Source organism: Mytilinidion resinicola, assembly GCF_010093595.1.
Source record: "Mytilinidion resinicola strain CBS 304.34 unplaced genomic scaffold BDZ99scaffold_14, whole genome shotgun sequence".
Lineage (NCBI taxonomy): Eukaryota > Fungi > Ascomycota > Dothideomycetes > Mytilinidiales > Mytilinidiaceae > Mytilinidion > Mytilinidion resinicola.
The window spans coordinates 562,585-585,022 of record NW_022985450.1 but is presented as its reverse complement, the minus strand read 5'-3'; the positions used below and the strand labels follow the sequence as shown (position 1 = coordinate 585,022).

Genomic DNA, 22,438 nt, shown 5'->3' with positions numbered 1-22,438 from the left:
GGCCTCACGTGAGGCCTTACGTGTAGCTGGCCTATATATATAGCCTCACGGAAACGGTAAGAATGCACAATGAAATAGTGAGGCTGTACAGCCTTCCCATTTCATATAGATGCGCGTGAGAATTAAGCGCCGGAGCTTCCTCCGAGCCCTCCGGACCAATCAGAAGATCAGACGTAAGAAGGGTGTATACGGAGTAGAAAAGGGGTGTACACCGAGTAAATATAGGGTGTACATTTAGCAGCGCCCTAAGGGATACCGACCTGCAATCCAAATTAAATCGAAAATACGACTATCAGCGTGCCAAATGCGAAGATCCTGTGCTAATACGAGCCTGGTTCAAACTTATATAAGATATTAAGATACAATATAGGATTCTGGATAAGGATACCTGGAATTTTGATGAGACTAGCGTCTAGATAGGTGTGATTGCAACTGCACGAGTTGTTACAGGAACTAACCGCGCTGGCCGGCCTAGGACTATACAGCCAGGCAATCGCGAGTGGGTTACAATCATCGAGTGCATTAATGCGATAGGGGCATCAATTCCACCACTAGTTATCTTCGAAGCGATCATGCACCAGGCTGCTTGGTATCAAGCTATTCCACCAGACTAGTTAATTAGGGTTAGTAAGAACAGCTAGACAACAAATAATATTAGCCTAGTTTGGCTAAAGCTATTCCACAAGCATACAAAGGATTGTATTGTTAGCACGTATCGGATGCTTGTGCTAGATGGCCATAATAGCTATATCAACCCTAAATTCGGTCGGTTTGCTATAGATTACAAGATTATCATTGTCTGCATGCCAGCGCATTTATTACATCTGCTGTAGCCGCTAGATATAGGCTGTTTCTTAGCGCTTAAGCAGGTGTACAGGCGCAGCGTTGAACAGATAATAGCTTATAGCGTTAACTACATCGATAAGCTTGAATTCCTGCCACTATACAAGCAAGCTAGGCAGCTAGCACTATCACCAAGCAATATACGGGCTGGATTTGCAGCTACTGGCCTGGTTCTAGCCCCGATCGCGTGCTATCACAGCTGCATGCCGAATATTATACGCCACCACCCCCCAACGGCCACAATCAAATGGATCTTGGACAGCTGAAACACCCTATAATATTGCTGAGCTACAGAAGCAGACGGCCTTGCTAAAAGGCTATCTCCAGCGGCATAGCCCATCAAGCCCCACTGATCAAGCCCTTAGCCAGATTGTTAAGGGCTGTGAAATAGCGATGTCAAGCGCTGTGCTGCTTGCTAGCGAAAATAAGAGGCTGCGTGCCGAGAATCATCGCTAGAAAAGGAAGAGAGCAACTAGGCGTACATATATAGCCAAGGGGGGGGGGGTTCTATTAGGGGCAGAAAGGGCCTCTCGTGCACAAGCTGCCCAAGAGGGGGCAGCAGAGGGGGCAGCAGCGGGGCCAGCAGAGCGACAGCAGCGAGCACCACTAAAGTGTAGCTTGTGCGAATCATTGGTGCACAAAGCTCGTACGTGCCCTAAGAAGCAGGAAACTAGCTAGCAAGTAGCTACACCAAATACAATTCGTTGTGGTTGAGCAATTCGTGTATCTATTGTATGTTGGTGGGGCAGGTGGCCAGGATGCATGCGTGGCCAGCTTGCATGCGGATTACGTTACCTCCGGCTAACTAACTCAACTCTTTGAAAACACCTACAGAATTCGCCACCTTACAACCCTCTGGCCGGAGCGGGTCGGCTGCCCTCCCTGCTAGCAGTGGCGATATCCAGTGCTAGATTACTTTACTACGCTCGCTTACGCAGCCTGATGAAAAGCACTCGTAGCTGTTTAGAAATTGCCTTCCAGGCACACTTACAAACTAATAAGACACGTAAAATAGCAATGAATCTCTAAATTGCCATCGACCACTTATTAAGAGCTCTATTTTCTCTGTCACTTAATGTCAGTCAGATAGTACATGCTCGCCAGCGTGTGTGAGTAGTTACTCGTCTTCGAATACGCTCTCTCTCAATATAAACATCTCCCGATGCATCTTCTCCGCCGCCGTGTACTTCCCCTCGCTGCTCAGTGCCAGTGCCACCTTATTCACGCGCTGGCCACCATCTTGTTAAGACTCGCCTAGGAGTAGGGAGCCTTGGGGGTCAGGTCAGAGGAGGAGAAGGGAAAGCTTAGCTGGGGTTTGCATGTGACGTTTGTGACGCCGGGTTAGGTTCGAAGTCACGTGACTGATGGGATTGGGTGATAGGCAATATCCTGGGTTGGACCTCACTTCGAGGAAGGTCGCTGGAAGTAGAGTGGAATTAACTATGAAGAAAAGGAACTGTCTGCGTAAAGGAGCGTCCTAAAATACATTCCTCCCTTCATGCAATTTGGTCAACTCGTTCCCCGACTCGCTGACCGAGTTCAAGAACGAGTTCCTTCTTCTTGGTCGGCAACTCGACGATCGAGTTCCGTGTCGAGTCGTAAACTTGGTGCCAAGGTATCGGGACGAGCGGCAACTCGCTCCGTGCCCCGCCCACCAAGTTCGTGTGATGCCAAGCCTTGCCCGTCCGGCCTCTGCCTGGCGTTCTCCGGTTCCTCGATCATCTGCAACTCAAAGTCCGTAAATATAACCTGACCCGTGGAAATAAGTATATTTTCAGGTTTTAAGTCCCGATGATACCCAAATTTCACATCGGTATTGGGAGACCGTCGCAAATAGACTGGGTCTACGAGCTCATCAACGTTGAGGGAATGCGCGTTTTCTAGCTCAAAGTTTGGGGTTTTAGAGCGCTTAGCTGAAAGTGGCTTAAACATCCCGGCCTCGTTAACGAATTTCCAGACAGCAATGGAAGTCAGTTTGCTCGCATCTTGAACCGGTTGGACAAGGGACTCCGTATGCAATTGCCGTCCCAAAGAACAGATATCGACTTGTCCTGGATCAAGGTCATCCGGTATATGATCTTCGAACTCCAATCGTAAACGATCCACGATGCTCCGGAGTGAGCACTCTGAAGATGCACCCCTGTCCTTAATCGACATGTGGTGTAAAATAGTTATTAAGCGCTGAATTAGATGTTGCTGTGGGAAACATGTCTGACCCATTTGATATGCGAAGCCTAAAAAACGAGAAAATACTTCTTGCCTTTGGATCCGCCTAGATGGTAACATCATATAATACAGGTATGGGAGAAACAGTAAATTCTCTTGGTTCAAGAGGTCGTGGATCAGGTCGAAAGCAATATTGAAGTGTTGAAATGCTTCGACATTGTCTTCTCTCTCTAGTAACGCTTGTCCATCGAACATGCGATGGTAGAACTTCTCCAATAGACCAACCTGGGAAGTACTATTCATACTCTTCCCGTGTGGTTTTTCGAACATGCCGTCATAGTACACACGGCTGAGGTGTAGAAGCTGCTCCAGCTGGCTCATCGTTGCATTAGAGGGCATGACAAAATCCACCTGGTTAAAAAAGGGCAGCGCCACAATAGGAGGGCTCACGTTCCCTATATTAAAGCTTTCATGCATGGCCAGGTCCGTAGGGTCTGTAGAATCGGTTGGGACCTCCAAATTATGGATATCCTTATCAACAGCCACCAGTTCGGGTTCAGGAGTGCGGCAGTCTATGTGCGTTGAGGGTGTGGTAGTATTCGAAGTAGCCATAAGGGATTGTAAGTCGCGGATTCCTTTACGCCGAAAGTATTGCTTGACATGCTGAAACGTGACAAGTCGCCCTCTGATCTAGAAAATTGTCTCCTTGCCCAGAGCTTCCCGCTGAGAGGCAAGTCGTAGGGCAACCAGCATATCTAATTGCTTGCGCTTCCGGTCTAAGGACCATTTGGTAATGCGTTTCTTGAGCATAGCTGGGCTAGAAGTTATCAGTCTGGTGACTCAGGTCACTTGCTATGAGGCTGGCGTACGTGGGTCGAAAATCGTGCTCCTGTGCAAGAACGACTAGAACATTATTGAGACTTCTGGCTTCATCGCGATAAAGTTGGGATATAATCATCCGTTTCTGCTCCCATGCTTCCGAAGAGTAGGACCGCGCAGGTATGAGACGACTGTGTTGAGAAGGAACAAACGAAGACATAGGGATGTATAATATTTCCGCACCCCTACAGTTGTGCAAGAAGAACGGCGGGATGTGAGAGAGACTTAAATAAATAATTACACGTGCCTTGGATGGCAAGATGTCTGTTCATCGTGCCTAAGGTCTTCAGCTTTGCGGGTGGGGTAAACAAAAGTATCCTGCATGACGCTAATCTTGCGTGGGTGGAAACAACAGGCTAAGCGTAGAAGTAACTCGCATGACGCTAATTCTTGTAGGTATAGACGAGGCCTGAACGGGTTAGCAAAGTCCGTGGATTGTCCTATAGAAGAGTGCCGAATATCTGTGCGAGAGCACACATACCTGGCTAATCCGTTCAGGCCTCGCCCCTTGTAATGGCCCTCTCGCTACAAGGCAACCCAGGTTAGAACAGGCAAGCAAACAGGACCGAGCGCTAAACGGCAAAAGTCTGCTTACTCAAAGTACTTGAGCACAAGCCATAATGCTCCGGGGCGCATTGTGGCCTTATAACTACTAATAGATGAGTAATCTATGCCTACAACGCCCTTTGACCACCCGTGGCGGAAGAAATCGCCCGAAGCACTTTGTTGTTTGCAAACGCTAGCAGGGAGGACGGCCGACCCGCTCAGGCCACAGGGTTGTGAGGTGGCGAATTCTGCAGGTGCTTTCAGAGAGTTGAGTTGGTTGACCGGAGGCATGGCCAAGGCTGAGTCGGGTCGCAAAGTGCCAAGGCCGGCCAGCTTACCAAGATTGTGCACAGCCACAGGTCTAACAGCCACTGTAAGTAAATTACACAATGATGATTATGTAGGCTGTTTGCATTAGCCGGGATTGGTGACCGCTTTGGTTGGAGGTACCGGTCGGAGTGGCAACTTTACGTGAATTTGCGTGTGATAGCAGCCACAAGGCTGATAACGACTTTCCAGTATAATAGTGAGGTTTTGAGGCTTATATTTGGCCCTTTTATAAGCATTAGGAGTGATAAAAGCTTAATAGTAGTCCTATAATAAAGAAATTCTATTACACTATAAAAGGAGGCTCTTTGCAAATCGGGCGCAAAGGCAACAATGCAAACGTAATTTTTAGGTAGGAGGTGTTCCAAGTATTTAGGAATAGCCACAGCAGACGACTTATATAGAACTGTGGGAAACATTAGTGTATGCGTGGAGTTTGAGTTGCTTGAAGTTAATGTACCTATTGATTTTCTCACCACGCAGGGTTTCTCGCTACGCAGGGATGCACCTTAGACAGTTCTTGGCCCTAACGACCACCCCAAACGGCTGCAAGCACGTGCCTAAACTTATATCGGAAGCCGACTAGGACGTCGATTGAGGCTTGTTTGGCATGTGCTTACAGCCGGCTGGGGTGGTCATTAGGGTCAAAAACTGTCTGAATGGGATGTCAAGGTTGATGCAGCAGATATTAGACTATCTTTTGGCTAACTAAAGACACGCTAGCTGGGGTACTCCTTACAGTGTTGTCGAAAGAGAAAGAGTGGAGCCAGAGCAGTGGTATATCCGTGTTCCCAGATACATAATCTACCATCGCACATTCAATCGAGACTCGTCTGGCACGTGCTTACAACCGTCTGGGGCGGTCATCAGAGTTAAAAACAATCTAGATGGGATGTCAAGATCATCGCAGCGTATATTAGATTACCTTTTAACTAACTAAAGACATTCTAGCTAGGGTACTCCTTACACTGGTATCGAGAGAGCAATAGTAGAGCTAGAACAGTAATATATCGGTGTGCCCAGACACATCCTACTGCTGTATATATTGAAGGCTAACTTAGACATACATCGAAACTCGTCTGGCACGTGCTTACAGCTGTGTGAGGTGATACTTAGGGTCAAAAACAATACAGGTGGGATGTCAAGATCAACGCAGCAGATATCAGACTATTTTTCAAGTAACCAAGGACTTGTCGTTAACTAGGTGGCGAATAGAGACATCAGGCGTGTCAAAAGCGTCCGTTTCCAACTTTTGATAACGTACCATGGACCCCCAAGCGGTGCCAGGCAAGCGGTGCCAGGCAACTAGGTCTTGTATTACATAATTGATGGCGTTTAGACGGGAAAGGGCCCATAAAGCAGGGCCCCCCATCCCTCTCCCCAGGGGCCGGCCCCTTTCTCGCAATTTAACAAGTACTTTCCCTCTCCAAGGCTGCCCAGTTCAGGCTTGAGGTCGTCCAGGCCAAGCTCAAGGCTGAACAAGACGAAGTCTTCGAGATGGACAATGAAGCCAACATCTCGAGCCTGGAAGAGCATGTCGAGTATTGACCTGGGCCACCTCAACCATGGATTGGGCAACTTTAGACTACTCGTATTAGGGATTGGTGGTATTTTAGAGCTCTAAGCGAAGTAGCGCGCTCAGTTATCGACCCGGCACGCCGCAACCAACCAACCCCCCCCACCCCCCCCCCCCCGGGGGCCCCTCTCTCACAATTTAAGCAAGTACTTTCCCTCCACATGACAAGGGACAGCAGTTTAAGGACGAAAGTAGGCTTCGCTCAGAGGTCCAAAACACCACCAACCTTTACTACGCAGAAACGAAGACTGCCCAATCCAAGCTTGAGGTGGCCCAGGGCAAGCTGAAGGCTGAACAGGACGAAGTCTTCGAGATGGACAGTGAACACCAGCGCACGGACGCCGTTATTTGAGCCTTTCACGTGAACGTTTTGACATCGAACCGGAGGATTGAATACGCCTTTAGGCTATTCAGAATCGACACGTAAACGATGTCAAAATCTCCAATGGCTAGATCAGAACGCCTAGCTTTACGGAGCACTGGAGGAGTGAAAAAACCCCTGGACTACTCAATCGCGACGCCTTCACGATGTCAAAAGCCTGAGGGCCTAAATCAGAACGTCCAATCTTAAGAGAGTTGTAGAATAGAAGAGCTAGGAACTGAACGGTATGCTTACTGCTTTTGAGCATATCATTAAGTATGGAATACGCCCCTAGGCTATTCCAAATCGACGCCTACACGATGTCAAAAGCTCCAGGGCCTAGATCAGAGTCCTTCACGTGAACGTTTTGAAATGGCACCTGAGGATTGAATACACCCTTAGGCTTTTCAACCCCGACGCCTACACGATGTCATAAGCTCAGAAGGCTAGATCAGAACGTCCAATATCAGAAGGCTGTAAAATCGAAGAGCAAGGAATTGAACAATATGCTTGTTGCTTTTGAGCATACGGGTGAGTATGGAATACACCCCTGAGTTGTCCAAAAGCGACGCCTTCACGATGTCAAAAGCTCTAGGGGCTAGATCAGAGTCCCTCATGTGAACGTTTTGACCTGGCACTAGAGGATTGAGTTCATCCCTGGACTATTCAAAATCGACGCCTATACGATGCCAAAAGCTACAGGCACTAGATCAGGATTGCTTATGTGAACGTCTTGACATAGCACCGGAGGATTAAATACGCCCTTGGGCTATTCAAAACTGATGCCTACACGATGTCACAAACTTTAGGGGTAGGACTTCTAGCTTTCTAGGGCATTTATGACCTAGTACTGTACATCTTGAATCGCGTTCCAAGATACGGTAATCGGCCTAGCTGGCGGCAGGTTTCGTTGAACATGAAGTAGCAGTCTCTTCTGACTCCGTCTGAGGTGGCGTGAAAAGCTATTAGGTGTGTTAAAAGTGTCGTTTTCCAATTTGAAATAACGTACCGTGGCGCCCTCCCCTCCCATCCCCCGCCATCACTCTCTCACAATTTAAGCAAGTACTTTCTCTGTACTTAACGAACCGTCACCTCCTTCCTTTTTACCTTTGTTTTCCAACACAACGTCGTCCGCACCAACAACGAGCGGGAGGGTCCCAAACAGCAGCTTGAGGACGAAGGAATGCGAAGCGTGAAGAGTACTTCAAGTGCCATCAATAAAGTACTATAAGGCGTACTTGCCCAGCACCGCTTGGGACCCCCTGGTACGTTATCAAAAGTTGGAAATCGACACCTTTGACACGCCTGATGGCTCCGTATGCCACCTCAGGCGGTGCTAATTTGTTGCTCTGTATTCAACGGAGACTGGTGTCCTCCAATAGAAAGGCACAGTCTACGAATTCGTGATTCTATGATGAAAAGTCCTATGCGCACGCACTCGAGCTTCCATACCACGCACTTGCCTGGCACCGCTTGAGGCACCTTGGTGCGTTATTCTGAATTGGGAGACGACACTTTTGGCTCGCCTGATAGCTCTTCAGGCCACCTTAGACGAAGTCAGAAGAGACTACAACTTATCTCCAACGAAGCCTGTCGCCAGCTGGGTCCTTGAGATTACCCTTACAGCCAAGAAGACCCTCATGTTGCCATTAGGCATAGTCCTTACTTGAAGTTCAGATCTCTTTGTGTCTCTTCTCTCTCGCACGGTGTTTCGCAACACTAGGTGGCACTGCTTCAGTGGCTCGACTATCTTACCCACTGGACGTGGCTGACGCTGTTGGGAGTCCTCCGAGGCATCTTCCTGAATCAGAGTAAGATGTAAAAGTTTGAATGTCCTAGATCGCGTTTTCGGAAATATCCCTACTCAGAAGCCAGAACCCGAGCTTCGGGTGGTCAACTCCGACGCCAAAGCCCTACAGCGTGGGCACGACATGCTTAACGGTGACTACAGAATAGTCAACTTCCAGCTTGATTCTTCTAACTCTGAATACACCTTGCTCAGGGTTAAGAAGGAGGAGCTGGAGAGCCAACTTAGGGTGATAAAGTGCAATATCAAAGCACACTAGACGAAGCACGATGCGCTTGATGCTGACTGTACCGCACTTAGGACTTAGCTTAAAGCATCCAATGCTAAGAATGAAACTCTTAATTTAACGTTGCCGGCGAAGAATGGCTAGATCCAACACCATATCGCATTCGGGGAAATCTTAGTCAATTGGATTCATCTTGATCACCGCCGATACGTCTAGTGAAGTAATCGAAACTGACAACGGAGGACGAGTAAACAGAGTAGAGGACGAGGAAACAGAGTGGAGGACGAGTAAACAGAGCCGAGGAAAGCATAGGCAGATGGAGTAGGTAAATGGTACAGGGAGATGAGAGTTGGGGGTTGGGAGATGACAAATGGGAAATGACGAGGTCGGACTATAGAAGGGTAGGGACGATGCGCCCCACCACACAACCGCATCGCGCTCTTAATAGCCATATTTCAATGGATGTAGGACATGTTCACCATGTACGGCGATAATGAGGAGAGGTGACAGTAGTAGATGGAAGCTGCATAGTTCTAGAAGATCAAATGAATGACAATACTTCCAATACCCCCGATAGGCACTCCACACTGACAGGGTCATTGACAAGCAAGCATGTTTTCCAGCCTCCACATTGAATTGAATTGCTTAAATTGATGTTCGGATTGAATGTGAGTCGATTCACAGCCGTGACGAGGTAGAAGCCGCGATAACCGACATTTCGGACATTCTCAATGAACGACTCTTTGCTCTATCATGAGGTCGCATCGCAAGGCCGCATCATGTCGTTTGAGGCCGCATCGTAAGGCCGCATCACGCGTTTCGAGGCCGCATCAGAAGGTTGCAATCTGTAAGGAGAAGGGCGTGAAAGAGACCCGCACGTCACTTAGCGCGGATCTTTCTCCACCTTCCTGCTATGGGCTTAGCCTTTCATTCTTCAATTCTTTCATAAAATGCCAAATTTGATCACTATGGATCTACTTAACAACTGGTATTTTCTGAGAGACTTACCGCTTCTCATCACTACTTCCTCAAATTTACATTCCTCGAACTATGGCGGGTACATTTGACGTCACGAAAGCCAGGGACTTTTTCCCCGCTTTGAAGCAAGGTGCTAGGAGAAGTGATTGAGTCGTAAGCGTCGTACTCATACTACCATGTTTCAATTTTCCATGCTCACCTCCTCAGAATCTCGAAATACCTCTCTAATACCAATGTTCAGCTTGGTGCTTCCTACAGTGCAAGCCAACAATCAACCTCGAAGTATGGCGCAGGATGCGATGCAGCGACGAAGTACATGAACGCCAATCCAGGGGAAGTTGGTAAGGCTTACAGCTTTTTTCATCTCAGGCAATACATCTTCTACTATTATACTCATCACGTCTCGCAGTCCTCGGCGCATCAACAACGCAGCTATTCCGCAACCTCTCATTCTCCTTGAACTTCGAAGCTGGGGATGAAATCATCTTATCGAAAGTCGACCATGAATCCGACATCGATCCTTGGCTGGACATGGCCAAACGCTGCAACATGACGATCAAGTGGTGGTCGCCAGCCAGCTCTGTCAATCCCAAGTTGACCCCCGAGTCGCTGAAGGCCCTTCTATCTCCCAAAACCAAGTTCGTGGCATGTACTCATTCATCAAACATTCTTGGAACCATCCACGACATTCGCTCAATTGCGCAGACGGTGCACTCGATCCCGGGAGCACTCTTCGGTGTCGATGGTGTTGCTTACGCGCCACATCGTCAGATTGACGTGAAAGAGCTGGGAGTGGACTTTTATGGATTCTCGTGGTACAAGGTAAGAAAGCGACCTCTGATGCTCAATGCACCATACTGACTCGAGTCTAACAGGTGTACGGGCCTCATATTGCCGCACTTTACGCATCCAGCGCTATCCAAGACAGGCTGCATCCCATGGGTCACTACTTCAACCCCACGGCTACGCTAGAAGACAAGATCGGTCTCGCAGGGGCAAACTACGAGCTGACCCAGTCCATTCCACTGATCGTGTCGTACCTCGGCGGCGATTCTCCGAAGCCGGTCTTCGAGTCTATCGCCAAACATGAAGAGAAACTGCAATCGATCCTCTTGACGTACCTCATGTCTCGCAAAGACGTCATGATCCACGGAGAGACTAGTTCAGACTCCTCTCTACGGGTTCCAACGATCAGCTTCACGGTAGCTGATGTCAGCTCTCGTAAGGTCGTGGAGGATGCGGAGAAGATATCTAACTTTGGATTTCGATGGGGTCATTTCTACAGCAAGAGGCTTTGCGATGAGGTCCTCAAACTTGGATCGGAAGGGGTAATTAGAGTGAGTATGATACATTACAATACTGAAGAGGAGGTCAGATCTCTTGTGGGGACGTTGAAGAAAGTTCTTCCGTAGGTTCGTAACCTAGTAGATGAGTTTTGCCATGCGACTATCAAACTTAGTTCATCTCACGGTTTTGCGTTTTAAAATCACCATTGCTACAAGAAAAGGAGCTTACAGTTTTAGGAAGCTCGTATTTGGACCATGCATGTCAGCAGCGGGGTAAAGGGCGTACAAACGATGCCGTATACGGCGATTCTTGCTCAAACAGCCTCAACTTTACCCCAGCAATAGACTTCATACTTATACTCTCCCAAATCCCACCTATCCCCATCTAGTCTTCCCACCACCCCCCAAATTCGCCAACTTACCTCTCTCCCCTACCTAACCGCACCCACCCAGCCTCACCCATCCTAACCCTACATTTCCACCAAAATGTCCACCCCCACCCCGCCCTACCGCGCCGCCATCCTCCTCTTCCCCGGCGCCGACATCCTCGACTTTGCCGGCCCCGCCGAAATCCTCAACAACACCACCACCAACGCCGACCCCACCGGCCCGCGCGCCTTCACCGCCACCACCTTCAGCGCCACGAACCCCGTCTCCTCGGAGAGCGGCACGCTAACCCTCGTCCCCGCCATCTCCCTCGCCGAGGCCCGCGAGAACCTCGCCTCCTACGACATCCTGATCGTGCCCGGCGGCGGGCCCGAGATCATGCTCGCGCTCGCCAAGACCGGCACCGAGGAGCTCGGCGTGATCCGCGAGTTTGCGCGGCTGGCGGAGGAGAAGAAGAGCGAGGGGAAGAAGAGGTTCCTGCTGTCGGTATGCACGGGGGCGTTTCTGCTGGCGGCGGCGGGGGTGCTGGGGGGGAAGCGGGCGACGACGCATTTTCTGGGGCTGGAGGGGCTGGAGATGCTGTGTGCGCAGGCGAGCACGGAGGCCGGGGGCAAGGGGACGGAGGTGGTGCGGAAGCGGTGGGTGGAGAATGAGGGGGAGGGGCTGGTGACGATTACGGCGGGCGGCGTGAGCTGTGGGTTGGATGCGACGTTGCATGTGGTGGAGAGGTTGGTGGGGCGGAAGGCGGCGGAGTGGGTGGCGGAGTTGGAGGAGTATGCTTGGAGGGAGGAAGTGTGAGATGTTCGTGAAGGAAAGAGGAAGTAGTGGTTGACAGATGATGAGATACTCCACTCCGAACGAGACTTGTAAGAGACGAGTTGATAAAATGGGCATCCGCAATTGAGATTCACACCGAAAGACCTTTATACCTCCATCGTTATATGCGAGATTTAGTAATTCGAAGCAGAGACGCGTACTAAAGTGTCTTCTGAGTACTATTGGAGGACGCAGCTCCAGATAGCCTGGCAGAGGTTACGAGTCGTTGGGGTAGCTCGCCTTTCGATTGATGAAGATTTTGAAGAACTTCATACAGGGACACCCAAGCAAGTGTGCGCTAGTAATATAAATCCTGTTGAGGGGAGGAGAAAGGGCCCAGAGTGTTGGGCGAAGCGATAATTGAGTGATAGGGATGGAATGGAATAAGGCTAGCTAGTACACATCGAGATGGCGCAATCTAGAGCTGATAAGAACCCCTTGCGTAGAGATTTAGATATAGAACCGCATTCCCGTCTTCATCGCGTCTCGTAGACACATTCGTTAGTATGGATTTCTCTCCTATGGAATTCAGATCCTAATAGCACACCTTATTAAAAGTAAGGGTCAAGTGACGCATTACAGCATGAAGACCAAGAATAGGAACTACTGATGGGTATATTCCGGGCTTAGAACAAGTCAGGTCTCCTTGGATCCCCCCATAGAGGCTAGACATAAAGCAGCACCGGAAAGTGTGACCTAAAGGAAGCGCTATCAAATAGCAACTCAAACTCCGAATTTGTTGACCGAACGCAGATGAATCTTTTTCCTCAGCTGCAAAGAAACGCCACACTGTACTAAAACCGCAGCATCGACCTTTTAGCCAGTGCCCTTTTCGCAGATAGGGTATTGCAAGGCTTCCTCAATGACGACTAGACCTGGGTGGCCTCAGAGTGCTTGTCGACCTTCTCCAAGTGGTCGGCACCGCCATCAGAGCTCAGAGAGGCCATCTTGACACCGTCGCGAGCGCCACGGCCCACATACGTATCATGCGGAACCCACTTGGCACTGTTGCGAGGGTTGGTCTCCTCTAGCATGCGATCAACCTGCTCAAGACTGAGGCCCTTGGTCTCCGGAACGAAGAAGTAAGCGAAGAAGACGCACAGGGTGCATGTCGTGCCCCAGACGAAGAAGACCTTGGACTTGAGATCGCCCTGGTTGGCGTCGACCATATACGGCGTGATGTAGCCGATGACGAAGTTCCAGAGCCAGTTCGATGCGGTGGAGAGCGCAACACCCTTGGCTCGGATGGGCAGAGGGAATATCTCGCCGATGACGACCCAGGCTGCGGGACCCCAGGTAGAGGCAAAGAAGAAGATGTAGAAGCAGGTGAAGATGATCAGGACCAGGTTGGCGGCGTGCGCCTCGGGAGCCACGGTGCCGACGATCGCGATGATGAACTCGCAGACCAGCATACCAACGGCGCCATAGATGAGGAGAACGCGACGTCCGAGCTTCTCAATGGTCCAGAAAGAGATCGGAGTCGAGCACACATTGACGACCGTGGTGATGATGGAGATGGTGAATGCATTCTTTATTCCGACCCGCTGGAAGAAAGTTGTGCCGTAGTAGAAGACAAAATTCACACCGGTATTGTTGTTCGTTAGCGCTTCAAAAGAGAGTCAAGAAAGAGAAGGGCGTACCCATTGCTGCATCATTTGCATAGCCATGCCAAGCATAACGCGACGAAGGTTTCCAGAAGGTTTCCATCCCCCACGGAAGCAGTCGATCCAGCTGCTATGCATATTCTCCGATTCGTAGAGATAGTTGGCTTCGAGCTCGGCAAGCTCGTCCTGGATGTAGGCAGAGTCTACGGGCTGACCACGAAGACGGCTGAGGGCCTTGGCAGCTTCGTCCGGCTTCTGATTCTTGACATAGTAGCGTGGAGATTCTGGAAGAAGAAAAAGGCCAGTGGCGAGGATGATAGCCCACAGCCATTGGATTGCCATGGGAATGCGATAGGAGCCAGTGTCCATGCGATTTTCAGTGCCTTTGTCGACACACGAAGCCAGGAGAAGACCAATGGTGATTGAGAACTGGTATCCGGAGACGATGGCACCCCGGACGGCCTTCGGCGAGATCTCAGACATATAGAGGATGATGATTGCCGACACGAAGCCGACGCCGATGCCAGCAATCAGCCGGCCAGGAACGAGCAAGCTGACTGTGGTAGATGCCACCTGAAGTATGACACCAACAGAGAAGACGCCGCATCCTGCAATGATCGTAGTTCGACGACCAATCCAGTCGGCGAGAGACCCAGCAAACAGAGCTCCGAAGAATGTACCTGCGGAGAGGATCGAGGTGATCAGGGATTTCTGCCAGCTGTCGTAATTGTAGCCATTGTAGGCATCGGCGTCGTGGAGCTGATGATCTGTGAGGTAATTAGTGTTTGAATTAGGTCGAAGTATTTTAAACAGCGACAGGTGAGTGAAGTCAAGGAGACAAGTAATACTTACGGCCAAACTGCTCCTTGAAGTAGTTCATGGCGAGAACACCGCTAATGTATCCCGAATCGTAGCCAAACAGGATACCACCAAATGCTGCAAAAGCCTTGACAACAAAATTAGCCTCTATTTCACTGGGACACAACACTCGCAACATCTCGAGGGCCCGTCGGGCTACCAGAGAGGCATGGGCAGCGAAGGAAAGAAGCGACTTACGCAAAGGAGATAGCCACGGAGCGTTACCGGTGCCTCGACACGGCTGAGGTCACTGGTTGCACGGTTGGAGGACGGAGCCCAGCGGCTCATGATGCAAGTAGTTAGTGTAGAGGTTGACTAGATGCGGTAAGTTTGGTGGTGATGGATTGTAGGTGGCAGGTTGGAATGAGTAGGTGAGGCGCGCGGGTTTTATAGTGACGCGCGAAAACGGCAGAAAAGTCAACAAGACCGCGTGCGGTAAATCCGCAGGCGCGAACCAGGCCTCGTGAGCACATCGTGAGGACGGATTAGGAAAATGACGATGGGGCATAACAAAGAAACTATCCCCACAAGGCATTATGCAGTGTGCATGATGTTACTGCGTACTCGTTGCGAGATGAGTTCTCTATTCTGATTTCCCTACCAGGACAGCTCTAGGAATATTTTAATGACGCAAGTGACAACGCACGATTAATTCCACCTGTTCGTGATTTGTACTTGCCAAGAGACGTCAGCTTCCAGCTCCTGCAACAAAGGCGTGGTCAGCTCGATCCGGACCTGGGGTAAAGCAATGTAGCCACCCCGAAGCGGATTTCTGGGTCTCGGTACATTCCAATCTACGATGAGCCAACAAAAGGAGTCCTGCTTAGTGGTTACGCAGATGCGAGGTTACACAGCTTGAGGGACATCGCAACTCGCACCTTCAACACGGGCCTCGTCCCCAGGATTGATCTATGTCTCTACCATTAGAGTGGGCCGGACTCTCATACCCCGCGACATTGAGACTTGAAGCTTCCAACAACCAGGCAGAGGATACTGGACAGGATTGTTTTTTCTTCAAACTTACCTCCAGTCTTGTCAAAGGCCGTATAGGGCTCTGAAGACTGAGGACGGGGACCCGCGTTTCAATTGAACGGATACTGACCATCGCTAACAAACAAAAAGACCCGTGTGAACCTCGTCTTCTACCATGACCTCCGGAGAGCTTGGGATGACTTCTTCCAGGAGGCCGGAATGAAGACGCCTTCACGGGGTCATTGCTTAAAGAACACGGGCGCTGGGCTCTCTTACAAAGAGACTGCTCGTTGACATCCGCATACATGACCCGGAGAGGTTTGCGGAGTCGTCCATATACGTTGCTTATGCGTCGGCGCGTCCGGGAGGTGTAGCAGCGCATAGGAGTTGGCAGGGTCGTCATTCGTTGCGCTTTCGTTAACTTACTGCGGCCGACGCTGCGCAGCTGCTCAGCTAAGGCTGTTTCTGCCCAAAACGCCGATTCTTAATTCAAATAAGCTCCGGTCAGAGTCGATGCGAGATGGATGGCCTTCGCTAGGTTGTCCGTGTTGAGGATAGACGCTTTGGGGCTGTGCGAGGAACTCAAATACTGCGCGTCTCAGCGTCGCTCTGATTGGTCGAATTATCAGTGACGACACCAGGATCTCAGCCTTCGCCCCGAAGCTATCACCGCCTCCCAAGCTACCTATATATTCCGCTTGAGATGTATCTCAAACAATAGCAACGACTTCAAACACCTACACACATACATCGCAGCTTCTCAACGTAAGCTTGCTCTCCGGTCTCGTTTTCGCCTATACACTATCCTCAGGTATGTCCTTTTCACAGTTCATCCTATTCGCCTCAATGAAGCAATGATTATTACTCCACATTCTTCATTGCTTCACACGTATCCCTACTATCAGCATGAAAGCTAAGAAACGCGTGCTGTAGAATAAATCTTTTCTATCACACCTAGAATACGATGGCCGCCCTTCTCATCGCTGGCATCGGTCTCGGCGCGGACAAGTTGAACCAGAAGCGCAAACAACGCAAAGCAGAAAAAGCGACCCAAGCTCTCACGGACCTATCCGTCTACGATGAGTCTCACTACTCCACGACTCAATCCGCAACCCGATCGATACCCCGAGAAGGTCGATCCTCCCAAACGGCGCAAACCGCAAAGGAGATCGAAGCACAAGGAGAGAGACGGCGCAGTTCGAGTGAAGAGAGGGAAATGCCTCCCGCATACGAAAACGTGCCGCCATATCACGATGCAACGAATACTGTCGCAGATAACGGGCAGCGATACTGACGACTTACGGCGTGATGTCGTCATGTTTTTTTTGTCTTGTAATTCTTTCAACTTTTCGTCTCTTTTTGGCATTCTACTAGAGCCAGAGTCCCATCATAATCTACTACAACACGTCAAATGCATCCTTTTGTGGTTCTCCCTTCAAACTAGTAGCTCCGCGTGAATGGTACATGTCACTTTGGTCGCGACGCGATCCATGGACTCACAGATTCCATAGAGTCCAGCTCTTCGACCCCACCTCCAGCTTCTAGAGCAACCCCTCATCTCCTGGAGGTATCTCTCCACATCACGGCCCTTCGAATCTCCTACTCCCCACATCTTCCGCCATGTATAATGCTTCCCCCAAGCCTACGCTTCGCAAACCAACGCCTGAGCAAATTTCGTCGCCAAAAGATATAATCCACTCAGTTACCGAACTCCACCCCGACCCTAAACCACGACGCGCCTTCTCAAAGCTAGCCTCAGAAGCTCAAAGGTCCGCATCAAAGGCCTTCCACCTCAACAACACAACCAGCGTCTCTCCCCCCGCCGACAGAAGGAAATCTCCTTCGCTGTCAGTTCATCGTAATGATGGGCTCCTTCCACGCATAGACGGCCCCATCCTGACGGATATGCCCATCCTGCTTCCCAGCCGTGATATTACACCCGTCACGATCGTCCGCCAACGCGCCGAAGGCGCTACCACACCCGAACCCTCATGTCTGAATCTTCGCCGAACTCACCCAGCAATTCTTGATGGGGAGAAGTAGCTTTCTTTAGCGTGAAGGGTGAACGCGAGAAAGCGCGAACACGAGATTAACTTGGTAAGGGATATTGCGGAAGGCGCAAATCATGTCTGCTAGAATCCCCGTATGCATCAATATACGCATCATCTCGGGCTGACAAAAAGCGTGGTCTTCGAGCACCAGGGGTCAATGGACAGAGTGTCCAGGATGCTCGTACACTAGCATGATTGCGAGCGGTTGATTGGTGGACTTCTTTAGTAACGCGAGCCGAACGCGAACCACTAGCCCTCTAGGAGTTAGAGGATCTACGTCCCTTCGGTCCCGACGCTCGGGCACGTGACCTGTCGGTGGTGTCTGGCTCCCGAGCACCTTTTGACGGCGTTGGAGTCCCCGTAGCACGCATCTGCTGTACGTGGCTGCAATCAGGCTCTTGATATAAAGAGGGTGGTGTGCCACTTCCTGTTACTGCACCGGCACTAGTAACGTCGCTTCTCTCCGACATCCGACCACTGCATTAATCCTCTCATATTGTTATTTCAGCCCTCGAACATTCCCTCACCATGGCAGAAAGCCCCACGACGATCCACGTCAAACATACCCCTTCTGAGGATACCATCAACAGCACTGAGAAGCCATCGCCTCACAATGCTGCCTCCACTCACCATGACAGTCCCTCCCCGTCTGGCGAGCTTCCAACTGCACCATCAGATGCGTCACTACCACCACAGGATGGATCTGAATTCCCTAGTATGGCCAAGATCATTCCCGTCATGATCGCCATATACTTGACTATGTTTCTCATAGCCCTCGTACGTCTCCTCTTCCTCCCACAGCCCTCAATTGCAGCGACTAACAACCCTCGCAGGATAGAACCATTATAGCAACAGCTATCCCGCGTATCACAGACGACTTCCACTCTCTCGGCAACATCGGTTGGTACGGCTCGTCCTACCTACTCACTCTCTGCAGCTTCCAGCTCGTTTTTGGCCGCGTCTACACGTTTTACGACCCCAAATGGACACTCCTGACCTGCATCGCCATCTTCGAAATTGGCTCTACTGTCTGCGGCGCCGCACCCTCATCTACCGCCTTCATCGTCGGCCGCGCCATCGCCGGCTTGGGGGCTGCAGGCATGCAAAACGGTAGCATCATCATCATCACTCGTGCCATCCCCCTCCAAAAACGCCCCATCTTCATCGGCTGCATGGGCGCCGTCTTCGGCATCGCCAGCGTCACGGGCCCTCTCCTCGGTGGCGTGTTTACAGAGCACGTCAGCTGGCGCTGGTGCTTCTACATCAACCTCCCCGTCGGCGCCGTCGCTGTCACCATCCTCGTCATTATCTTGCAAGTTCCACCGCAAGCCGGGGACCACGACAACCGTGGCCTCACCTTCAAAGCCCAACTGCAGAAGCTAGACCCACTCGGCACGCTCGTTCTCCTTCCCGGTATCATTTGTCTCCTTCTCGCGCTGCAATGGGGCGGAAGCACCTATGCCTGGCACAACGCGCGCATCATCGTCCTCCTGATCCTCTTCATCCTCCTCTCCGTCGCCTTTATCGCTATCCAGATCTGGAAGGGCGACACCGCGACGGTCCCGCCCCACATCTTCTGCCAGCGCAGCATCGTCTGCGCCTTCGCGTACATATTCTGCTGCATGTCCGCTATGCTGATCTTCTCTTTCTACATCCCCATCTGGTTCCAGGCCATCAAGGGCGTCACTCCCACTAAATCTGGCATCGATGTCCTTCCCATGGTCATCGCTCTCGTCGTGGCCTCGTTCATAGCCGGAGGCTTTGTCCAGAAGGTCGGGTACTACGCCCCGCCGATGATTCTCTCGTCGATCATTATGCCGATCGCCGCCGGCCTGCTCACGACGTGGCAGGTTAACTCTGGTCATGCCATGTGGATTGGCTACCAGGTGCTGTACGGGCTCGGTCTTGGTGTTGGTATGCAACAAGCCACTATGGTGGCACAGTGCGTTCTGGGCAGGAAGGATGTCTCGTCCGGTGTGGCGCTCATGTTCTTTGCGCAGAACCTAGGGGGTGCAATTTTCGTGTCCGTGGGCCAAAACGTGTTTGCGAACCAGCTTGTCAAGAGCATGTCGCACATCGCCGGCTTGGACGCGAATGAGGTGGTCAAGACTGGTGCCACGAACTTGAGGCACGTCGTCAAGCCAGAGCTGTTGGGCGCGGTGTTGGCAGGGTACAACATTGCCATCAGACATGCGTTCTACGTGGGCGTGGCGATGTCCTGCATGACGATCTTTGGAGCACTGGGAGTGGAGTGGAAGAGTATTAAGGGGAAGAATGAAGGTGGGCCGACTGCGGAATCGGCGCAAAAGACTCAAGAGAAAGACGAAAGTGTTTGAGAAATGATGGGGCGGAGTTACTGAATTATCGCATACCGGGGCGTTCGTTTTATCGAAATACCCTTACGCCTTCGAAGACGACCTGGTGGTAAGAAATGGTGGTAAGAAAATTGTAATTATAGAAAGCAGAATAGTGGCAACACTCCGCTTTGACTGGAGCATAGACTTATTGAAACACTCGACTTCAAAACGCCTCTCAAACAAGGAAAAATATTGAATTGAAATATAACTAACAATGAATGATCGAAGATCTAAGAGAAATACCACTACCCGAAGCACCTACTCACTTACCCCTTCAAAATTTCCCAGCCATCAACTGCCCCCACCCCCCGCGATAACCATCATCTGCACCGTCCGCCTCCGATCAACCTCCTTCTTCAACATCACCAAACAACTCGCCACCACCCCGGCCTCGTCCAAATCCCCCTCCACACCACCCGCCGCCAGCTGCAACTCCCCTCCATTCCCCGCGCTCGTCCGCGAGCTCCCCGCCGCCCGCGTTTCGTCCGTCCGCAGCAGCTGCCCCACCCGCGTCCCCCCCAGCCCCCTCGCCCCATCATCCGTACGGTAAAGCGCCAGAATCACAACCTTGCCGCCCTTCTTCCTCCGAGCAGCGTCGTTGGTACCGTCGTCGGGAGCTGGTACGCGCTCGCGCACATACGCCCATTCCCACGTCGGCCCGTCGCCCGTCGCAAATGTCTGCGCGCGGGACGTCCACTTCGAGGTCGTTGTTATGGTGCTTGTGGCGGGTTCGGCGGGGTCGCGGCCCGGTGCGAGGAGGGTGAGGACGGGATCGCGCCCGGGCCCGAAGAAGTAGGTTGTTGTGATGAGGGGGGTGGAGGTGGCGTCGGCGAGGACGCAGGAGCCGGAGCGGCGGGTGGAGGTGTAGGCGAGGGAGCCGTCGGGGCGGTGGATGGTGGTGGTGAGGGAGGAGGGGGGGAGCGGGAGGCGGAGGATGGGGATGCCGCGGGTGGAGATATGGAGGGAGGAGGCGGGGATGAAGGTGGAGGGAGAGGAGGTTGTGAGAGCGGTCGAAGCGGAGGTGATGGAGACAGCGGAGGAGTGGAGCTCGGCTTTCTCGGTGGGGGGGATGAGGGCGAGGTCGATGGGGGAGGGGGAGTGCGATTTGTCGTCGAAGTTGGAGGTCATGGTTGCTGGCAGCGTTTGAGATTGGGATGCCTTGCTGGCTGGGTTAGTGGATTTGGAGGGTTAGTGATGGATCTCAGTGGGCATTTATAGCGGTTTATGGATGTGGTGGATGCTGGTGGTGTGAGCAGAGCCACCGCCATGTTTTCATTGTGATGGATGAAGAGCAAGGTTGACTTTTGGTGTTGAAAGACACGAGGCGGACTCCCGGCTGTTGATCAGAGCTGTGATTGGCTCATTAGTCCTCCCTTCATTCTAGCCGTTTTCGATGCGGCGAATGCGATTCCATCGAGGCTGTGTAGAATTAATGTTAATCCAATCGTGCGTGGAGGATATCTCTTTCTTTGCGACAACTGCTTGCTTGAGATCACCGCTTTGCGATTACGAGGCAATTCGTACGCAGATGTCAAAAATACGTATCCAGAACCATTTACAGATTTTAGAGAAAGGATAGCATTTCATTTAGCCGTAGGTACAGCTCTGACACAAGATATGCCCGCAATGGAGGCAGTATTGGATGGAGCTGTAAGTGCTAGTAAGATACTGCCAGCATCCGCAGCATCTCCTGAGCGGTGTGAGGTACATTTCGGCCCCCTCTTCAACTTGAGCAACGTGATCATTTCGCTGTGGAACAGTTTGTTGGTCTGAGGAAATCATGTTTGGAGAGGTTCAAGAATTGTAAGATATCACGTGACCAGGCCTTTTCGAGGTTTTTCTTTGCTTCAGACACTTGCGGGGATTGACTGAGCTTCTAGAATGAATCTTCCATGGAAATAAGTAATCTCTAGAGCTATGGCTAGAATGCTAGCATGACGTGGTAGTGCTGTTGCGTTTGCGCAGCCTGCCAGGTATACTGCCCGGACTATTCTACATCGGCATCTCGATTTGTTAAAACGAACGCCAATCCATCATCTAGCCACCACATCTTCTGACAGCAACCCATCTCATCGATCAACTAGACAGTTAGAGTTGTGTTAGCTACTGATATTACTGATTGAAACCGAAAAAACTACCAGCGCCGTCTTGAAACAAGGTAGGACGCGAAAGGTAGAAGCCCTGACAACTTCGCAAACTTCTGACCAGGCAAGCTACCTGCAGCACAAACCCCATTCTCGCATTTGGATTTGGCACCTATTTGTGGCCTCTCTTAATTATCGTCCACCCTTCCACGTCAGATATGGCTGGTTCGTCTAAGCATGAAGTTTCTAGTGGACGTCGTGGGCCTTCCAAGTCCTGCCGACTCTTATTGTTTCACCCACCTCTTTCATCGTCT

General features: G+C 51.1%; 7 protein-coding genes across 7 annotated transcripts; 3 read left to right on the top strand and 4 right to left on the bottom strand.

Moving 5' to 3' along the window:
• Positions 1-2,243: 2,243 nt before the first annotated feature.
• On the bottom strand, positions 2,244-3,086 carry BDZ99DRAFT_465208 (uncharacterized protein). Its single transcript, XM_033720495.1, has one exon. It carries the CDS (start codon positions 2,998-3,000, stop codon positions 2,383-2,385), a length of 618 nt encoding a protein of 205 aa, XP_033574263.1. The 5' UTR covers positions 3,001-3,086; the 3' UTR covers positions 2,244-2,382.
• A 613-nt stretch (positions 3,087-3,699) lies between these two features.
• BDZ99DRAFT_522915 (uncharacterized protein) lies at positions 3,700-4,048 on the bottom strand (the record flags this gene model as incomplete). Its single annotated transcript, XM_033725746.1, has 2 exons — positions 3,700-3,826; positions 3,879-4,048. The coding sequence occupies 2 exons, from the start codon at positions 4,046-4,048 to the stop codon at positions 3,700-3,702; spliced, it is 297 nt and encodes a 98-aa protein (XP_033574262.1).
• Positions 4,049-9,699: 5,651 nt separating this feature from the next.
• Positions 9,700-11,198, top strand: BDZ99DRAFT_573156 (PLP-dependent transferase; the record flags this gene model as incomplete). Its single annotated transcript, XM_033728261.1, has 4 exons — positions 9,700-9,788; positions 9,917-10,050; positions 10,119-10,531; positions 10,585-11,198. The coding sequence occupies 4 exons, from the start codon at positions 9,700-9,702 to the stop codon at positions 11,119-11,121; spliced, it is 1,173 nt and encodes a 390-aa protein (XP_033574261.1). The 3' UTR covers positions 11,122-11,198.
• Positions 11,199-11,481: 283 nt separating this feature from the next.
• On the top strand, positions 11,482-12,180 carry BDZ99DRAFT_392437 (DJ-1 PfpI family protein; the record flags this gene model as incomplete). Its single annotated transcript, XM_033715785.1, has 1 exon — positions 11,482-12,180. One exon carries the CDS (start codon positions 11,482-11,484, stop codon positions 12,178-12,180), a length of 699 nt encoding a protein of 232 aa, XP_033574260.1.
• Positions 12,181-13,067: 887 nt separating this feature from the next.
• Positions 13,068-14,948, bottom strand: BDZ99DRAFT_536662 (general substrate transporter; the record flags this gene model as incomplete). The annotated part of the gene is made up of 4 exons (XM_033726587.1): positions 13,068-13,742; positions 13,839-14,569; positions 14,655-14,748; positions 14,859-14,948. 4 exons carry the CDS (start codon positions 14,946-14,948, stop codon positions 13,068-13,070), a joined length of 1,590 nt encoding a protein of 529 aa, XP_033574259.1.
• A 3,263-nt stretch (positions 14,949-18,211) lies between these two features.
• BDZ99DRAFT_573152 (major facilitator superfamily transporter) lies at positions 18,212-20,497 on the top strand (the record flags this gene model as incomplete). The annotated part of the gene is made up of 2 exons (XM_033728260.1): positions 18,212-18,460; positions 18,517-20,497. The coding sequence occupies 2 exons, from the start codon at positions 18,212-18,214 to the stop codon at positions 20,017-20,019; spliced, it is 1,752 nt and encodes a 583-aa protein (XP_033574258.1). The 3' UTR covers positions 20,020-20,497.
• BDZ99DRAFT_536653 (uncharacterized protein) lies at positions 20,138-21,491 on the bottom strand. The gene has a single exon (XM_033726586.1). The coding sequence runs from the start codon at positions 21,166-21,168 to the stop codon at positions 20,332-20,334; it is 837 nt and encodes a 278-aa protein (XP_033574257.1). The 5' UTR covers positions 21,169-21,491; the 3' UTR covers positions 20,138-20,331.
• Between the last annotated feature and the right edge of the window lie 947 nt (positions 21,492-22,438).

What these genes read in the sequence shown, in the direction of transcription:
- BDZ99DRAFT_536653 (XM_033726586.1), bottom strand. Translation starts at nt 21,168, where the DNA reads ATGACCTCCAACTTCGACGACAAATCGCACTCCCCCTCCCCCATCGAC.
- BDZ99DRAFT_465208 (XM_033720495.1), bottom strand. Translation starts at nt 3,000, where the DNA reads ATGTCGATTAAGGACAGGGGTGCATCTTCAGAGTGCTCACTCCGGAGC.